The sequence below is a fragment of the Haliotis rufescens genome, unplaced genomic scaffold, assembly GCF_023055435.1.
Source record: "Haliotis rufescens isolate VD_foot unplaced genomic scaffold, xgHalRufe1.0.p SCAF_1, whole genome shotgun sequence".
Taxonomy (NCBI): domain Eukaryota; kingdom Metazoa; phylum Mollusca; class Gastropoda; order Lepetellida; family Haliotidae; genus Haliotis; species Haliotis rufescens.
In genome coordinates, this window is record NW_025963779.1 from 56,783,203 (window position 1) to 56,807,296 (window position 24,094).

The 24,094-nt window shown below is 41.6% G+C and overlaps 1 protein-coding gene across 2 annotated transcripts; it reads right to left on the bottom strand.

Annotated features, from left to right (window-relative positions):
• Positions 1–4,456: 4,456 nt before the first annotated feature.
• LOC124131514 (aquaporin-9-like) lies at positions 4,457–23,282 on the bottom strand. 2 transcript variants are annotated; one of them, XM_046494808.2, is made up of 7 exons: positions 22,833–23,282; positions 12,031–12,157; positions 10,248–10,385; positions 9,177–9,295; positions 7,961–8,178; positions 6,432–6,634; positions 4,457–4,711 (listed from the first exon to the last, which is right to left on the bottom strand). In XM_046494808.2, exons 1-7 carry the CDS (start codon positions 22,923–22,925, stop codon positions 4,677–4,679), a joined length of 933 nt encoding a protein of 310 aa, XP_046350764.1. In that variant the 5' UTR covers positions 22,926–23,282; the 3' UTR covers positions 4,457–4,676. The 2 variants fall into 2 exon arrangements, with proteins under 2 accessions (XP_046350764.1, XP_046350763.2); XM_046494807.2 differs by having other exon boundaries at positions 6,428–6,634.
• Positions 23,283–24,094: the final 812 nt, after the last annotated feature.

The following is a 24,094-nucleotide window of genomic DNA, read 5'->3' on the forward strand; positions in this document are numbered from 1 at the left end:
TGTCATAGCTGCACGTGATGCACGAGAATCACGAGTTCTTCACTTCGTCGGTTATTGACGCATTACGTTATCACCTTGAAATAAAATCATTCATGGAAACACATTTTCAGGAGGTTTTATTTCTGCGACACATATGGAGACGATTTGGTTATGAATTTGAAACCGAACGAGTCCTGGAAGGTTTATCACTGTTTTGCCATGTTTGTTTTGTTTTTGTTTCGTTGACAACATGAAGAAACGGTGACAGTTTAGTGAGGCAATCTAAACCAATTCGACACTGATTATAATCAGAAGCGAAAGCCACTGGAGTCATGTTGCTTACAAAATGTGCATGCCAGATTTAATCATTCATTTTCATTTATTCATTCAACATTTGACGCACAAGAGCATACAGCCATCGAAGCGTTCATAAAATAAGGTCACATGCACCGTGAATTAAAAGCGAGTTCGTCTCGTTTCTTTACATCTTTCGGTGACTTTAATTTAAGATAATACTTTATTTCTTCAACATCTAGCTCTGCTGATAAGATATGCAGCTACCAGGCTGTCGGCAAATGCGTTAATAAATATGGTTTCAACTTTAACGCAAAAACCGATTCTTTTGTCAAATATTTTACTGTACGGTTACTGTATCTCCTCAACCGTTCCTCTTTAAAAAATACGTTTTCCTGCATGTCACTACTAGGGGCCAATGTGCTCTGATTGACCACAGATCATCAACGGCATTATCTTATTTTCGATCCGGATTATTAACCCAGTTAATGACACCATGACCATCGATCATCACAACAAAGAAGGCGAGCATGACCACCCGATCCATTCAGTCATCTGTTACAAACATAGGTTGTTGGGACAAACAAGTCGGTACCGAATCTGACAACCCGATCCATTTAGTATCCTCTTGCAAACATAGGTTGTTGGGACAAACAAGTCGGTTCCGAGTCTGACCACCCGATCCATTTAGTATCCTCTTGCAAACATAGGTTGTTGGGACAAACAAGTCGGTACCGAATCTGACAATCCGATCCATTCAGTCATCTGTTATAAACATAGGTTGTTGGGACAAACAAGTCGGTACCGAATCTGACAATCCGATCCATTTAGTCATCTGTTATAAACATAGGTTGTTGGGACAAACAAGTCGGTACCGAATCTGACAACCCGATCCATTTAGTCATCTGTTATAAACATAGGTTGTTGGGACAAACAAGTCGGTACCGAATCTGACAACCCGATCCATTTAGTCATCTGTTATAAACATAGGTTGTTGGGACAAACAAGTCGGTACCGAATCTGACAACCCGATCCATTTAGTCATCTGTTATAAACATAGGTTGTTGGGACAAACAAGTCGGTACCGAATCTGACAACCCGATCCATTTAGTCATCTGTTATAAACATAGGTTGTTGGGACAAACAAGTCGGTACCGAATCTGACAACCCGATCCATTTAGTCATCTGTTATAAACATAGGTTGTTGGGACAAACAAGTCGGTACCGAATCTGACAACCCGATCCATTCAGTCATCTGTTATAAACATAGGTTGTTGGGACAAACAAGTCGGTACCGAATCTGACAACCCGATCCATTCAGTCATCTGTTATAAACATAGGTTGTTGGGACAAACAAGTCGGTACCGAATCTGACAACCCGATCCATTTAGTATCCTCTTGCAAACATAGGTTGTTGGGACAAACAAGTCGGTTCCGAGTCTGACCACCCGATCCATTGAGTCATCTTTTTCAAACATAGGTTGTTGAGACAAACAAGTTGGTACCGAGTCTGACCACCCGATCCATTGAGTCATCTTTTTCAAACATAGGTTGTTGAGACAAACAAGTCGGTTCCGAGTCTGACCACCCGATCCATTCAGTCATCTTTTTCAAACATAGGTTGTTGGGACAAACAAGTCGGTACCGAGTCTGACCACCCGATCCATTTAGTCATCTTTTACAAACATAGGTTGTTTGGTTACACACAGAAACTCTAGATCTCACATCCATCCAGAAGTTGTTTGTTGGGGAACTATTGCAACCATGGTTCCTAAGGCAACTGTTTCGTACACGAACGAAGAATTTGGCTTCCGCCAAGTGAGTGAGTGAGTGAGTGAAACGTTTACATCACATCGGCAGAATTGCAGTCATATCGCGATGAGTGCTTCCGCCAAGAACATCAGAACATCTTCATAGCCAATAAATAACCAAAGTTTCATTTGGAGTCTTTGGATGTTCAGAACAATCAATATGTGTTGCGTTAATATTCCGTTTACAAAAAATCACAAATATTGACTGGACGATAATTTATTTTCACATTATAAACAGTTAAAACGTCAATACAAATAAAACATATCTCGATTACACTCCATGATATTGAAGATCCGTTTAAAAGTCTAATACATGAAGTCTAATACTTAAAGTCTAATACATAAAATCTAATACATAAAGTCTAATACATGCAGTCTAATACATAAAGTCTAATACATAAAGTCTAATACATGCAGTCTAATACATGAAGTCTAATACATGAAGTCTCATACATAAATCCTAATACATAAAGTCTAATACATAAAGTCTATCACATAAATCCTAATACATAAAGTCTAACACATAAAACGTCAGTGCAAGAGCATAACCAGTCTTGATTATCTGCGGAAACAGATTCAATTTGACGTAAAGGGCAAAATAACTGTGAACATGATATGAGTGGACCACTGAAAATCAGTGATGACACCAGGTGTTCGTGAAGAGGGTAAGCTTGCCCTGCCCTACCGTATACACATCTACAGTGGACGACATACTGCACACATCCTGTGTGTTCAAGACGAATAACGGACAACATGAAATCGAATTATACAATGATAATAACAAATCGATCGTATCATATCCGAAGCTATTGTTAATTAACAAAGTACACAACACAAACAAATGTGTTCAGAGAAACCTCGACACTCGATATTTATTCGATTTATCGTTCGAAATGAAATAAATTAAAGGCCAAAACATAATGGTGAGATAACGGCCCTCCGCTCATCTCGAACTTCGGATATTTCGATATATTTTTTTATTGTCCAACGACAACGACGAGATTTCAGTATAGATGTACCTGATATATTCTATAAATGACCATACAATTTGTATTATAGTTCTAGTACAAGAACATAAAAACAACGTTTGTAACATTGAAATGTTTATAAGTGACAAATAAAAACAAATGAAAATAGTGTCATCAACTCCAGAGATTCTTGATACATGTAGGTCGGCAATTGTAACATGTTGCTTACATAACTGAAAATATATATACTGTTTGATTAAGCATCAGGTTAAACTGAAGTTGGAAGTACTCTACTAACCTTTGTTGATATGTCTCATTCTGGTGGAGATGGTGCCTTTAAATCGTATACATGGTAGCTAACATGCACTTGTAACAAATAATATTAATGAGTTATATATTACTCTATGATCCATTCATCGCTAACTACGAATTTTGAAAAGCGGAACAGACACAAGTTACCAGTTATATGAATATATATATATATATATATATATATATATATATATATATATATATATATATATATATATATATATATATATATATATATATATATGCACTAAGCCAGGGTAGTTTTTAGCACTAATTAATAGCACTGAATCACTTTGAAGCATCCATTAAAGAGGTAGGTAGTATCACAGATTAAAGTCCATCACTTAAGGATGTAACGATTCAAAATGCATATCGTTTCTTGAGGTCACGTATCGGTCCAAAACGGTATTTGTATACATAAGAATGACATATGATCCATAATATGGTACGCGATGAATTTTTGAAATATTTTTTTTCTTGCGTTAAATACAAGAGTTATGAAGAAGTTGTTACTTCTAGTTGAACTGACATAAAGTTATGAAATATACTTTGGATTAGTCGTGTGTCTCCTCACTTGATCGAATACGGCTTCTTGACACCCCAAGTGTCAAGAATTCATCGGTTGTTGTACAGCAATTTTATCGATTTCCATCGATTTCGTATCGTGACCATCTTCCCGAGGCAAGAGAGTTAACTGACTTTAAAAGTCCAGTTTCCACCCTTGCCGAAATACATGTAGGCTGGAATTCCTGGGCTCGATCGTAGCGCCACCAGTGGCTATTACCGTTTATGTCCCTTCTAAACCTCTCCTATGGACCAATCAGATTCCTCTCGTACACTTGCGTTTGCTTCACACAAAATGGTGGCGCCCAGCCAGGACGATCTGATCGATAATCAAGTTCTATATCGTGATAAAACGGGTCTTACATCGCGAAGTGCATCAAATCACGTGAGGACCTTAATTAAAAATATGAAAAGATTTTGAGAATATCTGCTGACAACGAGTTGGCGGTGTACATGCTTTGCAAAACCTGCAACCGTCGAAATCTGCACGACAGTTTGCGAACCGGATTTCGATTTCGGTGCGCGATTTTGATTGGACTATGCATAGACTCGTTAGTCCAGCCAAAATGTAACTCCATAATACCAGCCTAGTTCGGCAAGGGTGGAAACTGGACTTGTATAGTCAGTTTACTCTCTTGCCTCGGGAAGATGATCGTGACCCGCATATCGTTACAGTCTTCGACTGGCACAATATGTTACCGGTGTGTGAGTATGGCGTGTTTAACCCTCCTATTTCATGTGCCCGTCACTATAGCCTCGTCTGACGCGAGTCTGGCGTCTGATCTGCAAGGCAAAGGACGGAATTAAGATCACGGTAAATCGCTTAAGACGAAGAAATACACATCAAGTCGAATAGATATATCGGTTAAATCGAAGTATCTTGCGGATCTCCTGCATAGAAAGCATACAGGAAATTTACTTTGTCATCGATATACATTGTTAATTTCCAACTGATATATTAAGTATCAAGCATGGGTACCCTTTTTGTCTCGAACATCGTGTGACTCGATATATTTCCGATTATGCCAATGGGTGTTCACTGTATTTACACATTATGGACACGGTGTAATGGACAGGCCAATTTCATAAGGGGCGGCAGGTAGCCTTGTGGTTAAAGCGTTCGCGCATCACGCCTTACACAGAGGTTCGCTTGACCACATGGGTACAACATGTGAAGCCCATTGATGTTGTCCCCAGCCGTGAAAGAGCTGAAATATTTCTAAAGCAGCGTACCGCCATACTCACTCATGCTTCCATTTTGTGTCATTATCCGTACATGTATTCATGTTTTACACATGTTTCCATATAGATAACATTGCAACCCATGCCTGCCGTATGGGACTACTAAATGGGTCGCTTGTCCAGCTTCTGTGGTTAATTGCGTGTCATCGGTCCCCGACGTCGCAGTACGTTGCTCATGATATCAATCACTGGTTTATCAGGTACAGAATCTAGAACCTGAGTTTAACGCCAAAGTGGTGGATTGGACGGTCAACAAACAGATAATATAATAAATATATAGCAGTATTGATCGACTGGAGTTAGTTATGAACCACTTTCATAATGAAAAACAAGAAGACACGGGGCCCCAAAAATGGGAAGGTTTGAACAGTAACACTTTGTTTGACACGAAAAAACTCATACCGCAGAATAATGTGTTGTCCCAAAGACTGACAGTTGAACTTCAAAGAGAAGGGAAAGATCAAAGTTACTGGTGTCTGATTGAAATTATTGCCTGTGATATCATAACATTCACTGTTTTGAAATGTTTCTTTCATGAAAGATGATCTCTTATGTCTACAGCTGTTCGATTCACAGAATCTCCGAGACTATTTTCAGACAGTGTGACAAATGTTTCGATTGGGAAATTTGAAAAATATTAATACTCTGGTCGCAAACCTTTCTTGTTATCGAAGATAGGTAACATTGCTAGGTAATTATATATGATTTACCTATACTTTATCTTAGAGAAGAGTTTTGAGTAGGCACTATCTAGCAGAGAGGAAGAAACAGAAAACAAAATTAGAAGTATAGCGGGATGACAAATAGAATCAGCTGCCGAGAGGGAGAGACTATAGCTTAACACATATGTCAGTAATATTCCAAATTTCATGGCGGCCTGTAGATGTTCCAATCCAATTTCGGTGTCCTCCGTCGTGATATGGCTAAAGTGATGCTAAAAGCGGCGTAAAAACCCAACTCACTCACTCTTTTATACAGGTCCTAGGTACCAGTTCTGACCCGAAATTCATCCGTGTGTGTATCAACAGTGTAATACAGTCATTAAATTCTTTGATCTGTATTGAAACAGAAGTTGGCAGAACGTGAGAAACTAATTAGACATTCAACTGTTGAAAGGGCAAAAACTACCCTAGAAAATAATTTGAGAAAAAACACAAAGAATTAGTCCTCTGTACAGTTGCATACATACAAGAAGAAGAGACTGAAGCAACAGGAGGATGATGAAGCTGCAAGCAAGGGATAATCAGGGCTATTTACCTACCACCGGTGAATCCCTCATTTACGTAACCTTTGTCCTCTATCGACGTCCCATTAGGTCTAACGCCATTTCCCTTGACGTCGACGGTGACTTCCTCCTCTTCATCTGGCCAGTGCATCTCTATGAATAAGAAGTATATAGCCCACGACGTGAAGGACCCGACCATGGGGCCCACGATAGGCACCCAGAACCAGTAGTTGCGGAACCTGGAAAAAGAAATGAGAATGTTTTATTTGTGCTTAAAAAATGCCCTCAGCGAACGTCTTGCGCGAAAGTGGTATTTCACTTATTTTCAGTGATCGATTCATATAATTGTCACCGCTACATTGCCTTTTAATGCCAATGGAATGTTTCGGCGAATAATCGACACTGGTTGTTCTCTGGCGTTGATGTTAATACTTGTGTGTAACTTGTAAATTTGTTTGATGATTAACGCCGCACGGTATTCCAGCCATTGCAGGCAACCTGAAAATATTGCGTACGTTGTATTGTACACTATAGCAGGACACTTCCAGTGCCTTCCCTAGTGACGACAGAAGGACCAGAGTGCCCCTTATGTCATGTTGAGAATACTTCGTAAAGGACACGTGAATGAACGAATGTTGTTTTACGCCACAGGCAGCAATTTTGCAGGTATTTCACAGTATTTCTGAGTAATCGAGTCTGATTCAGACAAACCAGTAATTATATTTTGAGTTCAATGTCGTCTATCAAATCAAATCGCCTGTCCATCCGATCGATATAATAATATAATATAATTATCGACAGTTGCATGGTGATGTTGTCTTCAAATTTTTGCTCTTTGATACATTGGAGTGAGTTGTGTTTAACGCCGCTTTTAACAGTATTACAGATATATCGCGGCATGTCAGCTTAATGTGGGAGGAAAGCCTGAAGTGATGCAGGTCTCAGGCATTTACCACTTCGGTGAAACCCACGAGCACGGGTATGGTGCTGACAAACCTAGAAACATAATCGGGGCGAATCGAGATTCGAACTCACAATCATAGGTTTCTGGCGTGTACATTATGCACATGACGTCAACGGTATTGTGTCCATGGGGACAGCAACACTATGTCAGTTGGAAGATAAACATTGTGCTTTCTGATTTGTGGTTATGAGTGAGTATTTGATGCCTGGAAATTTTGTTTTCAGCTGTGATAAAAACACGACTGGAATGCTATGACGCCAGGGCACAATGGATGACGCTATATACTTCCATGCAAAATGAACGCGCCTCTTTATCAGAATGTTGAGTTAAAATCACTTAAACAAAAGCATGTCTGATACTTAGTGATCAAAATCATTCACACAAATGATGAATAAATAAAAAAAGTAATAATACACTGTAAAGGTCCAGACTAGTTCAGGACTTCGAATCCCTTTTAACATCTTTCAACCATTTATGTTGAAGGGTGTGAAGAGTAATATTACACGCGTGCGTGTGGTTTTTGATGGGTTTTATTAGCTCTCTTATCTTGACCTATCTGGATATTAACAACTACGTCTGTGTGTACTGAACATATACGTACGTGAATGGTTCCGTACCCCACCCGGCTAGAGCTGTAAATATTCTCGGTCCGAGATCTCTAGCGGGGTTGATGGCATAACCGCAGTTCAAGGCAAAGCATGTTCCTATGGCGAATACAATGGACCCGAGAGCCACAGGGACAAAACCTTTATGAGGCAGCATGTTGTTCTTGTCTGTTATAGCCAGGATACACCCGACTAGGATGAAGGTACCAAATACCTGCAATAAACGAAGAACAGGTAAGCCGGATTGTACGCCGCTTTAAACAATATTTCACATATACCACGGCGTGTAAGAATCCTGCCCGATGAAAACCCAAAATGACGTTGGTCGTAGCTGTTGCCAAGGTGCAGAGAGACCAAGGGTCATGGCCAGATTCAATCTTGGATTCGAGAAAAAGTCGAGCCGTTCCTGGCAGGTAAGGGAGGCAACTGTGCAAAACGAGTTGCGCGCTTTAACTTGATTGTTTGTTAACGTCGCACTCTATATTCCAGCTCTATGACGACGGCTTCTAAATAATCGGGTCATGATCAGAAAATCCAGTGATTGATATTGTGAGCAGCGTTCCGAACCTGACCACCTGGTCCATTTTCGACCAGCATTGGTTCCCGGTGACATTTTCTGTAGTGCCTCGCCTGAGAACTGTGCTTTCGTACCTAAAATGACTCTAGAATACGTTAATTGAATACTAATTTTGTCGTTATTTTTCATTAGGCACTTACTATAGTCGATCACTTCATTCATTTTGTGTCTTTCTAACGTACATGTGCATCTGGGGGACAACTTGAACATTGTCAAATTGGAATATCTATTATGCAAATGTGTTACCATTTATATAAAATGCGTTTATTGTTATTTGTCGCAATTTGGGGGGCTTTATGTTACCAACAACAATTACTTCGTTTTGGGGAGAGTTACTTTTCTTAATCAGTAAGACCCGTGAAGGGCCGGGGTAGAATAGGTCTTCAGCAATCCATTCTTGCCGTAAAAGGCGACTATGCTTGTCATAAAAGGCGACTAACGGGATCGGGTGGTCAGGCTCGCTGACTTGGTTGATGCATGTCATCGATCCCAATTGCGTGCATCGATGCTCATGATATCAATCACTTGATTGTCTGGTCCAGACTCGATATTTTTACATATAGCTGGAATATTGCTGAGTGCGGCGTAAAACAAGAAACTAACCAACCTTAATCAATAACAAATATTTAGCTCACCTGATCAAAGAGGCAGCTGGCGGTAGACACATAAGGTTGTGGGTAGGTAGCGAATATTCCCGCTGTTGCATTCACGCCGGTGGTGTATCGGATACCGCCGTCGAAGTGGTTGATGGCATCTGGGAGTTAAACATTGCTGATTGTACTCTGACTATGCATGGCTGTAAATGACTATATATTCAACTACATTGCCGGGGAACAGAAATTATAAACCCATGTTTGATGGTGGCTAAAATGAAACAAATAGCAAATGGTTGTCCGATAGTGATGTATTTGATACAGTTATCATAGTTGTGTTTTGGACCTTACATTTGCAGTTTTTCGGCGACTGTTTTCACCCGGATAACGTTTGTAACGTTTTGGTCAAATCCATTTTTTAAGTGCATAGTTTCTTTTGCCCGGCAGGTTACATAACTTTGCACAATAGCATAATTATCTGCTCGTGTGTTCAAATCCACAAATCGACCCGATAACACATTTTGGTCTGTCAGCATCAGACCCGTCGACGTGGGTTTTACGATCTGCAGCAGCAGTCATCCCAGATGATGCTAACATGCATTGATGTAACGAAATGCTATTCAAAGCCCAACCAACTCACTCGACCTCTGAAATACTTCGAACGTAAGTGCAAATCAATCTCGTGACTCGTATGAACATTATATTTTAATCAAGGAACAATCTGTCGATTCTCAACAGTCATGGCATCGGTGTACTTACATGATCCTATACAGTGAGTGAGTGAGTGAGTTGGGTTTTACGCCGCTTTTAACAGTATTCCAGTTATATCACGGCGTGTCAGCTTAATGTGGGAGGAAAGCCCGAAGTGATGTAGGTCTCAGACGTTTACCACTTCGGTGAAACCCACGAGCACGGGTATGGTGCTGACAAACCTAGAAACATAACCGGGGCGAACCAGGATTGGAACCCACAATCATAGGTTTCTGGCGTGCCCAAGGGACGCAACTCTGCACAGCGAATTGCGGCGCCTTAGACGACTGGGCCACCCGTGCCCCCTTGATCCTATACAGAAATGATACACAACATCTATATAACATATAGACAACCATTTACCACGATAAAGTCCATATTGAACAGCAGCTGCGAAGAAGGCTCCACACAAGTTGGCTATCGTGTAGAAGGGCCACTTGTACCACGGCACGATGCCCCTCAAACACAGGCCAAGCGTCACAGCGGGGTTTAAAGAGCCTCCTGAAGAACATGGAGACAAGGCGGAATTTACAATATGTATCTGAAATGTTCAACGAAGAAAGTCTCCAATGTTGGTACCAGGAACGAGAATTTTGCAATTTTGGGTGGTGGGCTAGTAATAACACTAGTAATTATTTACTATCATATTTGGTGAATGGTGTTATTAACATTGCAATATGATACACTAAAACAGTGTCTCGTGTGAGTTTTAAGGTGACACTTTCAGCTGGATCACTCAACACAGATTATGTCACTTGGTGTTGGTTGGTTGGTTGGTTTGTTGTTTAACGCCGCACTCAGCAATATTCCAGCTATATGGCGGCGGTCTGTAAATAATCGAGTCTGGACCAGACAATCCAGTGATTGATATCATGAGCATCGATCCATGCAATTGGGATCGATGACATGTATCAACCAAGTCAGCGAGCCTGACCACCCGATCCCGTTAGTCGCCTTTTACGACAAGCATAGTCACCTTTTACGGCAAGCATGGGTTGCTGAAGACCTATTCTACCCCGGAATCTTCACGGGAATCACTTTGTGTCTGAGGATATGGTTTACAGATTGTATAAGTTGCGAGTTATACCAGTAGACCAGGACATGATTAGCGTTTTCGCGAACACCTGGTGTCTTCACTGGTTTCAGTAATCCATTCACATAATTGTCACCACTATTTTGCTTTTTACACTCAATGGAATCTGTTTCGGCAGATCGTCGAGATTAGTTTCTGGCGTTGACGCTTTATATTCAACGTTCCTACAGCTAGTGGGGCGATCGGGTAGCCTAGTGGTCAAAGCGTTCGCTCGTCACGCCGAAGACCCAGGTTCGATTCCCGACATGGGTACGATGTGTGAAGCCCATTTTTCTGCCCATATCCCTCGCTGTGATATTGCTGAAAACGGCGTAAAACCATACTCACTCACTCATTCACTCCTACTGCTAGTAAACAATGAGTTAGACATCGTACGTCTGCAGCTGATAGACTGATTTACAGATCTTGTCCTTCATTATAAATATATAGTGGACTGTCACATTTCTCACAACGTTACATTATATGTCCCCAAAGAGAAACACCCCATTTCACGAGCGGCCTGATAAACTTAATGGGGATCAGTTGGTCATAATGGCCACTGAGAGTTGAAAGCTCTTTTGTTGTTAAGTTTGGGGCACTGGTGACCCAATTGTGTACGGCGCCGCAATTCGCAGTGCAGAGTTGCGCCCCTTGGATACGCCAGAAACCTATGACCGTCGGTTCGAATCCCGAATCGCCCCGATCATGTTTCTAGGTTTGTCAGTACCATACGCGTGCTCGTGAATTTAAACAAACTAGTTGACGTCTAAGACCTGTATAACTTCGGGCTTTCCTCCCATATAAAACTGACACGCCGTGATATAACTGGAATATAGTTCAAAGCGGCTTTGAACTCACTCACTGGTTGTTGACCACCTGTCGACAGTTCTCAGATGCTGTCTGTCTGACATGCCGAACGCGCGTATATGTATTGGAGCTCACAATTCCTTGGCCTGTTCTACAGTTGTAGACCCCATTGAACACAAAAGACCACCGTGTACTGGCGGCATGGTGCTGATAACGTCGTACAATGTCTAACCTCATTACTCACTCTCTCAAAGCATTTACACAAACCTGACACCCCGCCTGACCAGTAGATGCCAAGCGTGAGCCCCATGCCTCCTGCAAAGTTGACGGTAAGGAAACTGCTGAGCTCCTTGCGACTGAGGACATATTGAGCTCCAGAGGCGACAGCAAATGTCTGAAACAAATACCATTGGTACATCATTGTCATTTATTCGGGGTAAAGTAGGCGACATATACAGATCTGGGTCACTATCCTAAGGCCTGCAGAGTTGCTGGGGGTAGAATCGAGTCCATGTTTCGCATCCATCAGGGTCCTTCGTCACGCCATAAGGGGCGGTCGGGTAGCCTGGTGGTTAAAGCGTTCGCTCGTCAGGTCGAAGACCCGGGTTCGATTCCCGACATGGGTACAATGTGTGAAGCCCATTTCTGGTGTCCCCCGCCGTGATGTTGCTGGAATATTGTTAAAAGCGGCGTAAAACCATACTCTCTCACTCACTCACTCATAAAAAAACACTGTATTTTTACAAAAATATTTCTATACATCACATGGGAAAGTTACTGCTTGCAGTCTAGTTTGTTTGTTTGTTTGTTGTTTAACGCCGCGCTCAACAATATTCCAGCTATATGACGGCGGTATGTAAATAATCGAGTCTGGACCAAACAATCCAGTGATTGATATCATGAGCAAACTTTATTTCATTTTGTTGATCAATGTGACCCTACGCCCTTATACTATCAATAAAAGTGACAAATGCGCTTAAGAATTGCGCAGCACAGGTCGCGAACTAGTCTATGTTCCTGCTATATCATCCGGGTACTCACGGGGAAAAACAATAACAAAGGCAACAACCAGTCCCGGGGAATTGCTTTAGATCAGTGCCCCTTTAAGGTCCACAACAATGAAACCGCATCAAATACATCACCATCGAATAACCATTTGTTATTTGTTTCATTTTAAGCCGCCATCAAACATATATTATTCTTTTTACCGGTAGTGTGTCACTATGGGCTTACCGTTCACGTACGACACGTCGTGATATGACTTAAAACTCAACCACTCACCTTGTACACATATATACACTTACATAACCAATTTAAGGCTGTATTAACATAGACGTCATATTGTTTCGTCATCACCAAGAAGAGGCAGGTTTATCAACCTAGCGGGCGTCTTAATGCAATTCGGCATTAATCTGACATTACGAAGAAGAAAAAAACAAAATAGCAACAGCTGTTACCACGTCAATAAACATATGCAAGCAAGGTATTATTGATGAAGGCTGCCTATTCATACTTTTTTTTATCTCGCAGTTGCTACTCTCTTATGTGTGTTCAAGTTGTGATCCTTAAGACCTCCATAACATCATGGCTACTTAATGGGATGCAGAGGATAAATGGGTGCTGGGAGTTGATCCGGCTCATCATCTGTTGGTGATGAGTGGGTGATTTATCAACCTTATCTGTGGTGTTTCCGATACATGCCTCTACCACCTGTTGAGGGCAAACTTTCGGCGTCTAATTAGAGAGAGATGTGGCCTCCGCGCTGCTAAAAACATTCCATTACCAAATAATCGTCTCATATTTGCTAACAGATCTTTAGTATTGAAACTGGTTGTTTTGGAAACGAACCAAATAAAAGGAACAATATTGATTTCACAAATTACAGGTGATAAATGGCATTATTTTTGGTGTCTTTTAAAATTATAGTACAATGTGTTTTAAAAATATGAAATTGTGCTCACATGTATTGTCACGAAATGAATGTCGCTGACCTGGTTGATGCATGTCATCGATCCCAATTGCGTGGATCGATGCTCATGATATCAATCACTGGATTGTCTGGTCCAGACTCGATTATTTACAGACCGCCGTCATATAGTTGGAATATTGCTGAGTGCGGCGTTAAACAACAAACCAACCAACCAACAACCTAATGTGCGAGTGCTCATGTAACCAAACATGGCTGTATATTCAATTTGATTTATATATGGCTGGGCAGCTCACTCAGGCATTGTATTCCTGCGCCGTTACTTCAGTGTGTGGAAATATCTCTTAAACTTGGATTAATTTAAGAATCACACTATATGCTAAAGATTGTCATCCCCTCTCATGTTTCCACATCGCAAATACAAAAAGGAGTAAATGTCTTCTTTGCGAGCCTCTAGTGTGCGTACTACATATCTTTTTAATACATATTAGGGGGGCACGGGTGGCCCAGTGGTCTAAGGCGCCGCGATTCGCTGTGCAGAGTTGCGTCCCTTGGGCACGCCAGAAACCTATGATTGTGGGTTCGAATCCCGGTTCGCCCAAATTATGTTTCTAGGTTTGTCAGCACCATACCCGTGCTCGTGGGTTTCACCGAAGTGGTAAACGTCTGAGACCTGCATCACTTCGGGCTTTCCTCCCACATTAAACTGACACGCCGTGATGTGACTGGAATAGTGTTTAAGCGGCGTTACAAACCCAACTCACTCACTAATACATATTATTTACGATATGAAAAAACACTCGGCTAACAATCTCCAGGGCTCAAAACATATCACTTGATTAAAAACAAAATTAACTGACTTGAAAAGTCTCACACAACCTTCTTACTCCAGTGTGTAAGAAGGGGAAGGTCTTACACAACGTTCTTATAACAAAACTAAGTGGAAACCAAGGTATGTTGACAGTAGGGCGCTACCGTTATATGATAGCATTTGGCCAAGGGTCAACCAGAGAAGAAAATAACAACGGGAATATATGGAAAGCAGTATAAACATTTCAGGTAACACATTGAGACATTTGTCAGGATTTATAACGACCATAGCAATCTATGTTAAATAAATGTGACTAAAAGCCGAAGATAATAACATTAATATTTCAGGTAGACTGACACTTCGTCTATGACGGCGAGTAATATTCCGGCAAACAATCGAGTCTGGTCTGGAACAGTCTACAACAAGTGACAGAAAGAACGCGCCAGGATCTACGCCATTCGTGTACACTGACACGGAATCAGAGTGACAGAACCTGAAATTCCCACAGGGTCTTTGATGTCAATAAACAATAGTAGGGCTTCACAAGGACATTTATCTTGACCCACCTGCCTACCTTATGCTTTTCACACCAAAACAAGACTTCTGTTATTGCAGATTATCAGGGCACGCCGCCATATTGACACAACAAAGGCTAATTATAACTTCTGAATTGTCTGGAAACATGACGGATTCAAGACTTCTTCGCGTCACTCCATATATGTTACTGAAAACAAAATCTTCAGAAAGTTACATGTTTTGTCTGAGAATAGGTACAAATAAATGTTGTTCCAGTTGTCTTAAACGTTGGATTGACGTTGGATTAACGTTGGATTGACGTTGGCATTGACCTGCAGTTTTTAGGAAATACGTAAAACCGCTTCAATCAGTGTTATTTGTTATATCCAAAGAAGCTTTAGAATACAGGAATGAGGGATGAAGTGGTTCCGAATCATAAGTTATAATGATACAATATATTTTCCGTGGTCTCTTATTTGTATTGTGGCTAGTATTTTGATTAGACACTGCTGGTCAAAAGAAAATACAGTAAACTACGGTTATAACGAACACGCTTATAACGAACTAACGGATATAACGAACTTACTTTTTAGTCCCGACTATATGCTGTAGTTATGCTGTATATATGCTTAAAACGAATTATGGTTATAACGAACTAAAATTAGTAGTCCCTTTGAGTTCGTTATAACCGTATACAATCGAAAACGTTGCTAGGCTGAAAACAGAAGCCCACTGCAAACTTCAGGGCCAAAACACAACTATAACAAATACATCATCCTCGAGTAACTATTTGTTATTTGTTTTATATGATGATGATGATGATGCATATGATGATAATGCATATGATGATGATGATGATGATGATGATGATGATGATGTAAGCCATCCGCGCCCCTCTTCCACAACCGGTCAGTCAGGTTATCAACTGGTAATCCATCAAACATTGTGGACGTGTTCAAGAGTGGGCGGGTTGACTGTCATTCAGCGGACAGACGTAGCGTGTTTGAGTGGTTTGAAGTAGTTAAGCAGGAATGAAGTACGCCAAATGAGCGTGATCAAATATTTACGTTGATAGGACCGACACCTCTGTTTTACTTAATGCATACGCATGATGAGATAACGCGTAGCTCGCCATGATCGGCTCAGTCGTCTATATTGAACCATATAATCGTGGGTTCGAATCTAAAATTAGCCCCGATTATGTTTCCAGGTGTGTTTGCACCGTACCCCTGCTCGTGGGTTTCATTGATAATGTCCAACACTTGCATCACTTCTGTCTTTCCTCCAATATCAAGCAGACACGCCGTGCTGTAACTTAAAAAACTGTTCAAAGCGGCGTTAAACCAAACTTATTCACTCATTAGACTTACTAATTGCAACGCGTCATATGTATGAAGCAGCTTCGTGCATTTTACGAGAGAGAAAATGGTTCATTTTAATTATAATAGGTTTTAAAGGGAAATTAATATATATTGTTTATGTTTATTTGTTTGTTGTTGTAGGCCAGGTTCACACAGTGCCGATTATGGCTCCCGTTTGAGATCAGACAGCGCTGCGACACGAAAATTGAAAAAGTCGGATTACTATCCTCAATGATCTGGAATGTTCTATCATTGTCTGAACGCAGTCGTATACGTTCGTAACGGAGTCCTACGGATCGGGAAAGGCTCGGAAAGGTCGGCCAAGCACTACTGACAGTATGATGCGTCGCGTAACATTCGGGAAACTCAGCCGATTTTGTCTAGTCGGATTACAATCGTGACTATGTCGTGACAGATTCTACTGTATCGAATCAAAATCGTAACAATGTCCTGTGTTGTCTCGACGGTGAACTGTGGATCGGGGCGCTGTCGTGATGAACGGGCATGAAATGTTCATTGCCGTTTCTTGTCGATTGAGTCCAGATTGCGTCCAGATCTTGCCGATGCGAACCGTCTTTGTCGGTTCACTGTCCGGTCACTGTCTGATCTCTGTCGGATCGCATTCGGGAGAATCGGGACACTGTCGGGACAGATTCAGTCGGTTTTTTACCATGCGGAAGATACAAATCGGATCAGATTCGGATTGAGAACGGGAGAATCGGGACGAATTCGGCTGGAAACGGCTGAATCGGGACGCTTTCTGAACAATATCTGATTGTTTGTGAATTTCCCGCCACGAATCAGAGGACTGAGCCCTAAAGCCGCACTCAGCAATAGTCCAGCCATATGACGGCGGTCTTTAAATAATCGAGACTGGATCGGACAATCCAGTGATTGACAATATGAGCATCGATCTACGCAATTTGGACATGATTCAACCAAGTCTCCCGATCCCGTTACCCCCCCCCCCCCCCCCCCCCCCCTCTTACGACAAGCATGGGTTGCTGAAGACCTATTCTAACCCTGAACCCAATATGTAATATATTGTGTTTTAAAACAAGTAAGAAGTTATAAATTCATTATACAAGTAAATAGACCCATTACTGTTCAAATCGATTTAATCATTTACGTCTGCAAACTGTAAACACGAACTGACATCACTATGTGACGCCTCCTGTCAAGTTGTGAAATGCATGTCATCATAATCTTACATGCCAGTCATGTAGTCAGGATATGCCTGGGTGGTAGACATGTCACGAAAACACGATATGTTTATGTCTCCTCGTGGAGATTTTAATGTGTGAGTGAGTATGGTTTTACGCCGCTTTTAGCAATATCCCAGCAATATCACGCGGGGGACACCAGAAATGGGCTTCACACATTGTACCCATGTCGGAAATCGAACCCGGGTCTTCGGCGTGACGAGCGGACGCTTTAACCACTAGGCTACCAGACCGCCCCCTAATGTGTCAGTACATAGAGCCTTTTGACAAGTGAGCATAATCTCAATAATTCCGTTTATATTGGAAGGATATCGACTGTCCAGATAACCTCGATCCTGCCTTACAGTGTGTACAATATATTGCGTTGCCTAAAGCATGTCAATACAATCAAACAAAGACGAAAGCGACCCGATCAAGGAAACAATATACTAGTATTTTCCTGACACAGCGTTCATGATTTAATTTATGATCATAGTACCATGTGTTGATTGTTAGGTGAGGTGAGGTGAAATTGGGTTTAACGTCGCGTCCAAGATTATTGCACTTATATGGCGACGTGCATTCACGTGTGTGTGTGGCTTGTGTGTGCTTGTACTAGTCCGGACTGATGCCGATTTATAGTGCTAGCACACTGAGATACCATGTCGCAGTTTAACATGAATACCCCACTCAGACACAGTATACTGACTCCGAGCCGACCAGTCCTTGTTTTAGCCCTTTAATGCCGAGCGCGAGACAGGGTAACAACAAGTACCATCTTTTAACGTCTTTTGGTATGATGCGACCGGGGATCAAACCCCGGACCTTCCGCTCTCCGGGCGGACGCTCTACCACTAGACCACGGAGGCGGTCTGTTGATTGTTAGGAACGTGTGAACTGCATTCATCTTGCCCTTGGGAAGCGTTTGGACATTCACTACAATGTGATTTACAACTGTGGGTATTGCAACATTAACTCATACGTGCGTGCGCGTCAATATTTGATTAGTTTAAGCATTAATGAGTTCCACATGCACAACATGAAAAGTCAGAAATTCTTCCGGATGCCTTCAGCAATCATTTTTGTTTTAGTACTTTTTAGACATTTTCGTGGGTTCGAATCCCGGTTCTGGCCCCGATTATGCTTCTTGGGTTGTCAGCCCCATATCCTTGCTCGTGGGTTTCACCAAAGTGGTAAACGTCTGAGACCTGCACTCACAATACAACTGGACTACGGACGAGTAACTGACGTTAAATCTAACTCACTCACTCACCTACTCACTCAATTTTTGTTTTATGTGTTCACGCGTATTTGAACAAAATGCGACCCGTGAAGATTTGGGTTAGAATAGGTCTTCAGCAACCCACGCTTGCCGTACAAGGCGACTATACTTGTCGTTAGAGGCGACTAACGGGATAGGCTAAGTCAGGCTCGTTGACTTGGTTGATGCATGTCACAGTATCCCAGTTGCGTGGCTCGATGTTCATGATGTCAATTACTGGATTGTTTGGTCCAGACTCGATTATTTACAGACCGCGGTCATATATCTGGAATATACCTGAGTGCGGCATTAAACTACACACAAACAAACAGATTGAATAAAATATGCAATCCCAACTTTTGACAATTGTTGGGGAAGGTAACCGGAAGGTTTCAGGGCCTTCAGTGGTAAGGTTTCCTGAAATCGATTGATCTAGATCTACGTTCAGCGTCTATTTCAGACATTTCATTGATCCACTTTGGTGTGTGACGGCAATATTCAATCCATATTAAACGGCTCACGCAGCTAGAACAATATTCAAAGAGGCATTCATTCATAATAGTTTGACGGTTATTCCGATTGTTCAGTCTTGTATCCATAGAAACAATGCTCGTTCTTTCACGATTTCAATCTGCAATAAATCACTTCTCAGTTAGGACACTTTATAAAGATGGAGTGAGTGGGTTGTGTTTTACGCCGCTATAAACACTGTCAGTAGTTCGGTAATATCTCTGTTTGAGCTTCGTGTGGTAGGAAATGCCAAATTGATACATATCGTGGACCACACTGTGATGATAACATACCAAGGGTCATAATCGGGTCGAAATAGTATCACGGGACTGGAAAGGGACGCAACGCTGCATAGCGACTTGACTGCTGGGCCAGTCAATACCCTCGACCTCAAATGAAGGAGCACATGACAAAGAATCCAAACATACAGCGACATGAGTTGACAATATCTATTACGAAAAGATCACTAAGTGAACCTGTATTTTCACGTTTGATATGTTGATCTCATTCAACATAAAACAAAAGTTGTAATGTTATAATTTCATTATAACATTACAACTTTTGTTTTATGTTGAATGAGATCAACACACGTAAAGTGACTAAATGCCACGGCGCTTAATGTAGGTCAAGAATATTATGGCATCATCCGACTCACACGAACAGTTAACACACATCGTAAACATGGAATAAGAGTGTTGTGGCGGAGGGTGGGTTTGTACCATGTCAGGACACTGCAAACAACGAGTTTTAATGATAAAACGTTGATGACATAGTGATATATTACTCCAACATTCTGGAATGTTTGTATTTTCTTATCCGTCCTCAACTCGTCCATTATCTTCTGATCCGATCTCAACTCGTTTACTATCTCATGGTCCTCCCTAATCTCGTCCAACCTTTGATCAATCTTCCTATTTATCAACACTCACACAGTCGTTAGGTCCGCTCTCTGATGTATCCACCCTCAACCTTTCTACAGTCGTTAGGTCCACCCTCTGATGTGTCCACCTCAACTTGTCTACAGTCGTTAGGTCCACTCTCTGATGTGTCCACCCTCAACTTGTCTACAGTCGTTAGGTCCACTCTCTGGTGTATCCACCCCCAACTTGTCTACAGTCGTTAGGTCCACTCTCTGATGTATCCACCCTCAACTTGTCTACAGTCGTTAGGTCCGCTCTCTGATGTGTCCACCCTCAACTTGTCTACAGTCGTTAGGTTCACTCTCTAATGTATGCACCCTCAACTTGTCTACAGTCGTTAGGTCTACCCTCTGATGTGTCCACCCTCAACTTGTCTACAGTCGTTAGGTCCGCTCTCTGATGTGTCCACCTCAACTTGTCTACAGTCGTTAGGTCCGCTCTCTGATGTATCCACCCTCAACCTTTCTACAGTCGTTAGGTCCACTCTCTGATGTGTCCACCTCAACCTGTCTACAGTCGTTAGGTCCGCTCTCTGATGTATCCACCCTCAACTTGTCTACAGTCGTTAGGTCCACTCTCTGATGTATCGACCTCAACTTGTCTACAGTCGTTAGGTCCACTCTCTGATGTGTCCACCCTCAACTTGTCTACAGTCGTTAGGTCTATCCTCTGATGTGTCCACCCTCAACTTGTCTACAGTCGTTAGGTCCGCTCTCTGATGTATCCACCCTGAACTTGTCTACAGTCGTTAGGTCCACCCTCTGATGTGTCCTCCCTGAACTTGTCTACAGTCGGTAGATCCACTCTCTGATGTATCTACCCTCATCTTTTCTACAGACGTTCGGTCCACCCTCTACTCTCCACAACAACCCAGCTTAACCACATACCGATCCACTTCTGTTGAACCCATCACAATCTGCCAGCGTGTATGTATCGCTCTGACATACTGATAGGACGCACGATGACGAAAATATGCAGCTGACAAGGTCATCATTTTCTTATCCCAATGAGTAGAGACTCCACATGATACAAAAGGTCACACACATATATATATATATATATATATATATATATATATATATATATATATATATATATATTCAGTCCCACTTATAATTTACAGGTATATCTGATCACACATTAAACCCAAGTGAACAAAACTACATGATATTTACGCAACACGTAGCGCAGGAGAACCGTTTTCATCAACCAGTATCGTACTCCTTGTCCTTAACACATCCCTTAAAGGACACTATGGGGGCAAATTTTTAAGGTCATCGACCGAAACTTGTCACAGGGAGACAGGGAGAAGAGCTACTGTGCGAACAGGTTTCCAGAATTAATGCAAGGCGTGATTTGCCACCTTTGACTTGTACTTAGTAGTAGTAGTAGTAGTAGTAGTAGTAGTAGTAGTAGTAGTAGTAGTAGTTACTGTCGATAAAACACACATGCGTACACTTTTATCATCATCATTTTACTCTGTATCATTATAATCTTTATTATTACGAAGGTAACACTCACCACTACTACTACTACTACTACTACTACTACTACTACTACTACAACTACAACAACAACTATTATTACTACTACTACTGCTGCTGCTGCTCCTCCTCCTACTACTACAAATAATGATCTGAAGCGATAGCCACACTCTCTGCGTCATCACTCTCAGCACTACCATCATCATCACCACCACCACCACCACCACCACCAATATCACCGTCAACATCATCAGCATCATCATCATCACCACCACCACCACCACTATCACCGTCAACATCATCAGCATCATCATCAGGATATAGATACACGTGACGCACATTTCTCTCGTTGTCGACCTACATATACCAGACAGGCCAGCACAGCGTCAGTGCGTGCAGGGCGAGATGTCAGTAATGTCTTCAGGGCATGTGATGTCATGCTCCCAAGTCACATGTTAATCCTGTCATGTCAGTCGTATTGCATAGCTAAATTTACGCCAGTAAAACATACAACAGACATCTTTTGTACCTCTAGCATTAAACTTCCATTTAACCCTTGACCATGAATATTTACACATCTATATTGTACACGGATTCTCGCTGTTATATATCCACGTTGTCTTGAGAGATTTATACAATGTAGTGTTTCTATGTGATTATTACTGTAGTCACAAAATGTTTATAAATATCATAAATTTATATCTGAACAATTTACCACCGATACACGGAGAGTAGCTTGGACCGTAGAGTAGCTGATCACAATACTAAATATACAGAGTATCACTGTCCGGTGATGCTGTACATGTACAATCGCTGTGATTGGTGTAAATAAAATAAAGTAAATAGGTAAATAATAAATATAGCTAGAAGTATGGTTAACACATATTCTAAAAGAATTATATAAAACCTCATTTCCAATGTCAAACGGTTTTATTCAAATTTAACGAAGTTGTCATGACGATACATTTATTTTACTGAAATATTATGATTATTACTAAATACAGATTTAATCTACGAAGGTTATACTCACGCAAATAAAGACAATGTTCAAAAAAGAAAATATTAGATCCTACTTACCACAAGTATAAATGTTCCCCAAAATTCCGCAAAAATTTGTCTGGCAAGTAAATTATCAAGCCTCAGCTTTTTCTTAATTGCCTTTAATCCCATTTCGAAGGTTACACCTTACTGCCAAGTCTACACTCTCACTAGCAGTGTCAACAGTGGGTCTTACGACAACACAGTTGCTAGTTCTCCAATCACACGAGACTAGGGGCAACCGCCAGGCGCTCTGAGACGGGTGACCTGAGAAACAGATAAAGCAACACACATGCGGAACATGGGGGCGAGGTCGCTTGTGTCCTGGTCATCTCTGGTATCTGTGTCCACATCTGACGGTCAGATCTCTTGGTTACTGGCAGGCTAAGATTTTGGAAAATGTTTGCTTCCATCGATTTCAATGTTATCGTTTTGACAAAGCAAAAGGTGTTCGCTTAGCATTTGCTCGGTTGTGACTGGTTAAGTTCATTGATAACCTTATCTCGTGATAATGTGTGCCACGATACAGTTTACACTCCTTTCTTCAAGGCCAGAGGACATTCCAAAGATACATATACAAATGATACCAAAGACAGAGGCTTGGTACACAGAGGTCAGGGGGTAAACACAAAAATCAGACAGAGGACCAAAGACAGAGGACAGAGGACAGACATGTACAGAGAGAGGACGGGGACACAAGACAGAAGGCAGAATGACGACAGAGGACAAAAACAGAGGTCATACATACAGAGGACAAAGGACAGAGGACAGACATACAGAGGACAAAGGAATGAGTCCAGACATACATCGGGCAAAGGACAGAGGGCAGACATACAGAGTACAAAGGACAGAGGACAGACATACAGAGGACAAAGGAATGAGGCCAGACATACATCGGGCAAAGGACAGAGGGCAGACATACAGAGGACAAAGAAAAGAGTCCAGACATACATCGGGCAAAGGACAGAGGGCAGACAGACAGACATATCTTTTCGTAGCGGAGCCAAAGACCCATAGTAAATATAAAACGAGAATAACCAGTGTCGATTATCCAGATTACATCGGGCCTAAAATGCAAAAAAACCTGTTAAATTGAATGAGTGGATCACTCAAAATCAGTGATGAGCTTTCGGTGCTTTTCTTCAACATATAACTGGAATACTGTTAAAAGCGGCGTTAAACCCAACTCACTCACTATTCCATCTTTGCCTCAATGAAACAAAGGCAACAGCAAGGAAGCGACTGTCGTGAATGACATTAAAGTGGCAGTGATGACTTCGGGTGTTCGCGAAATACGACAA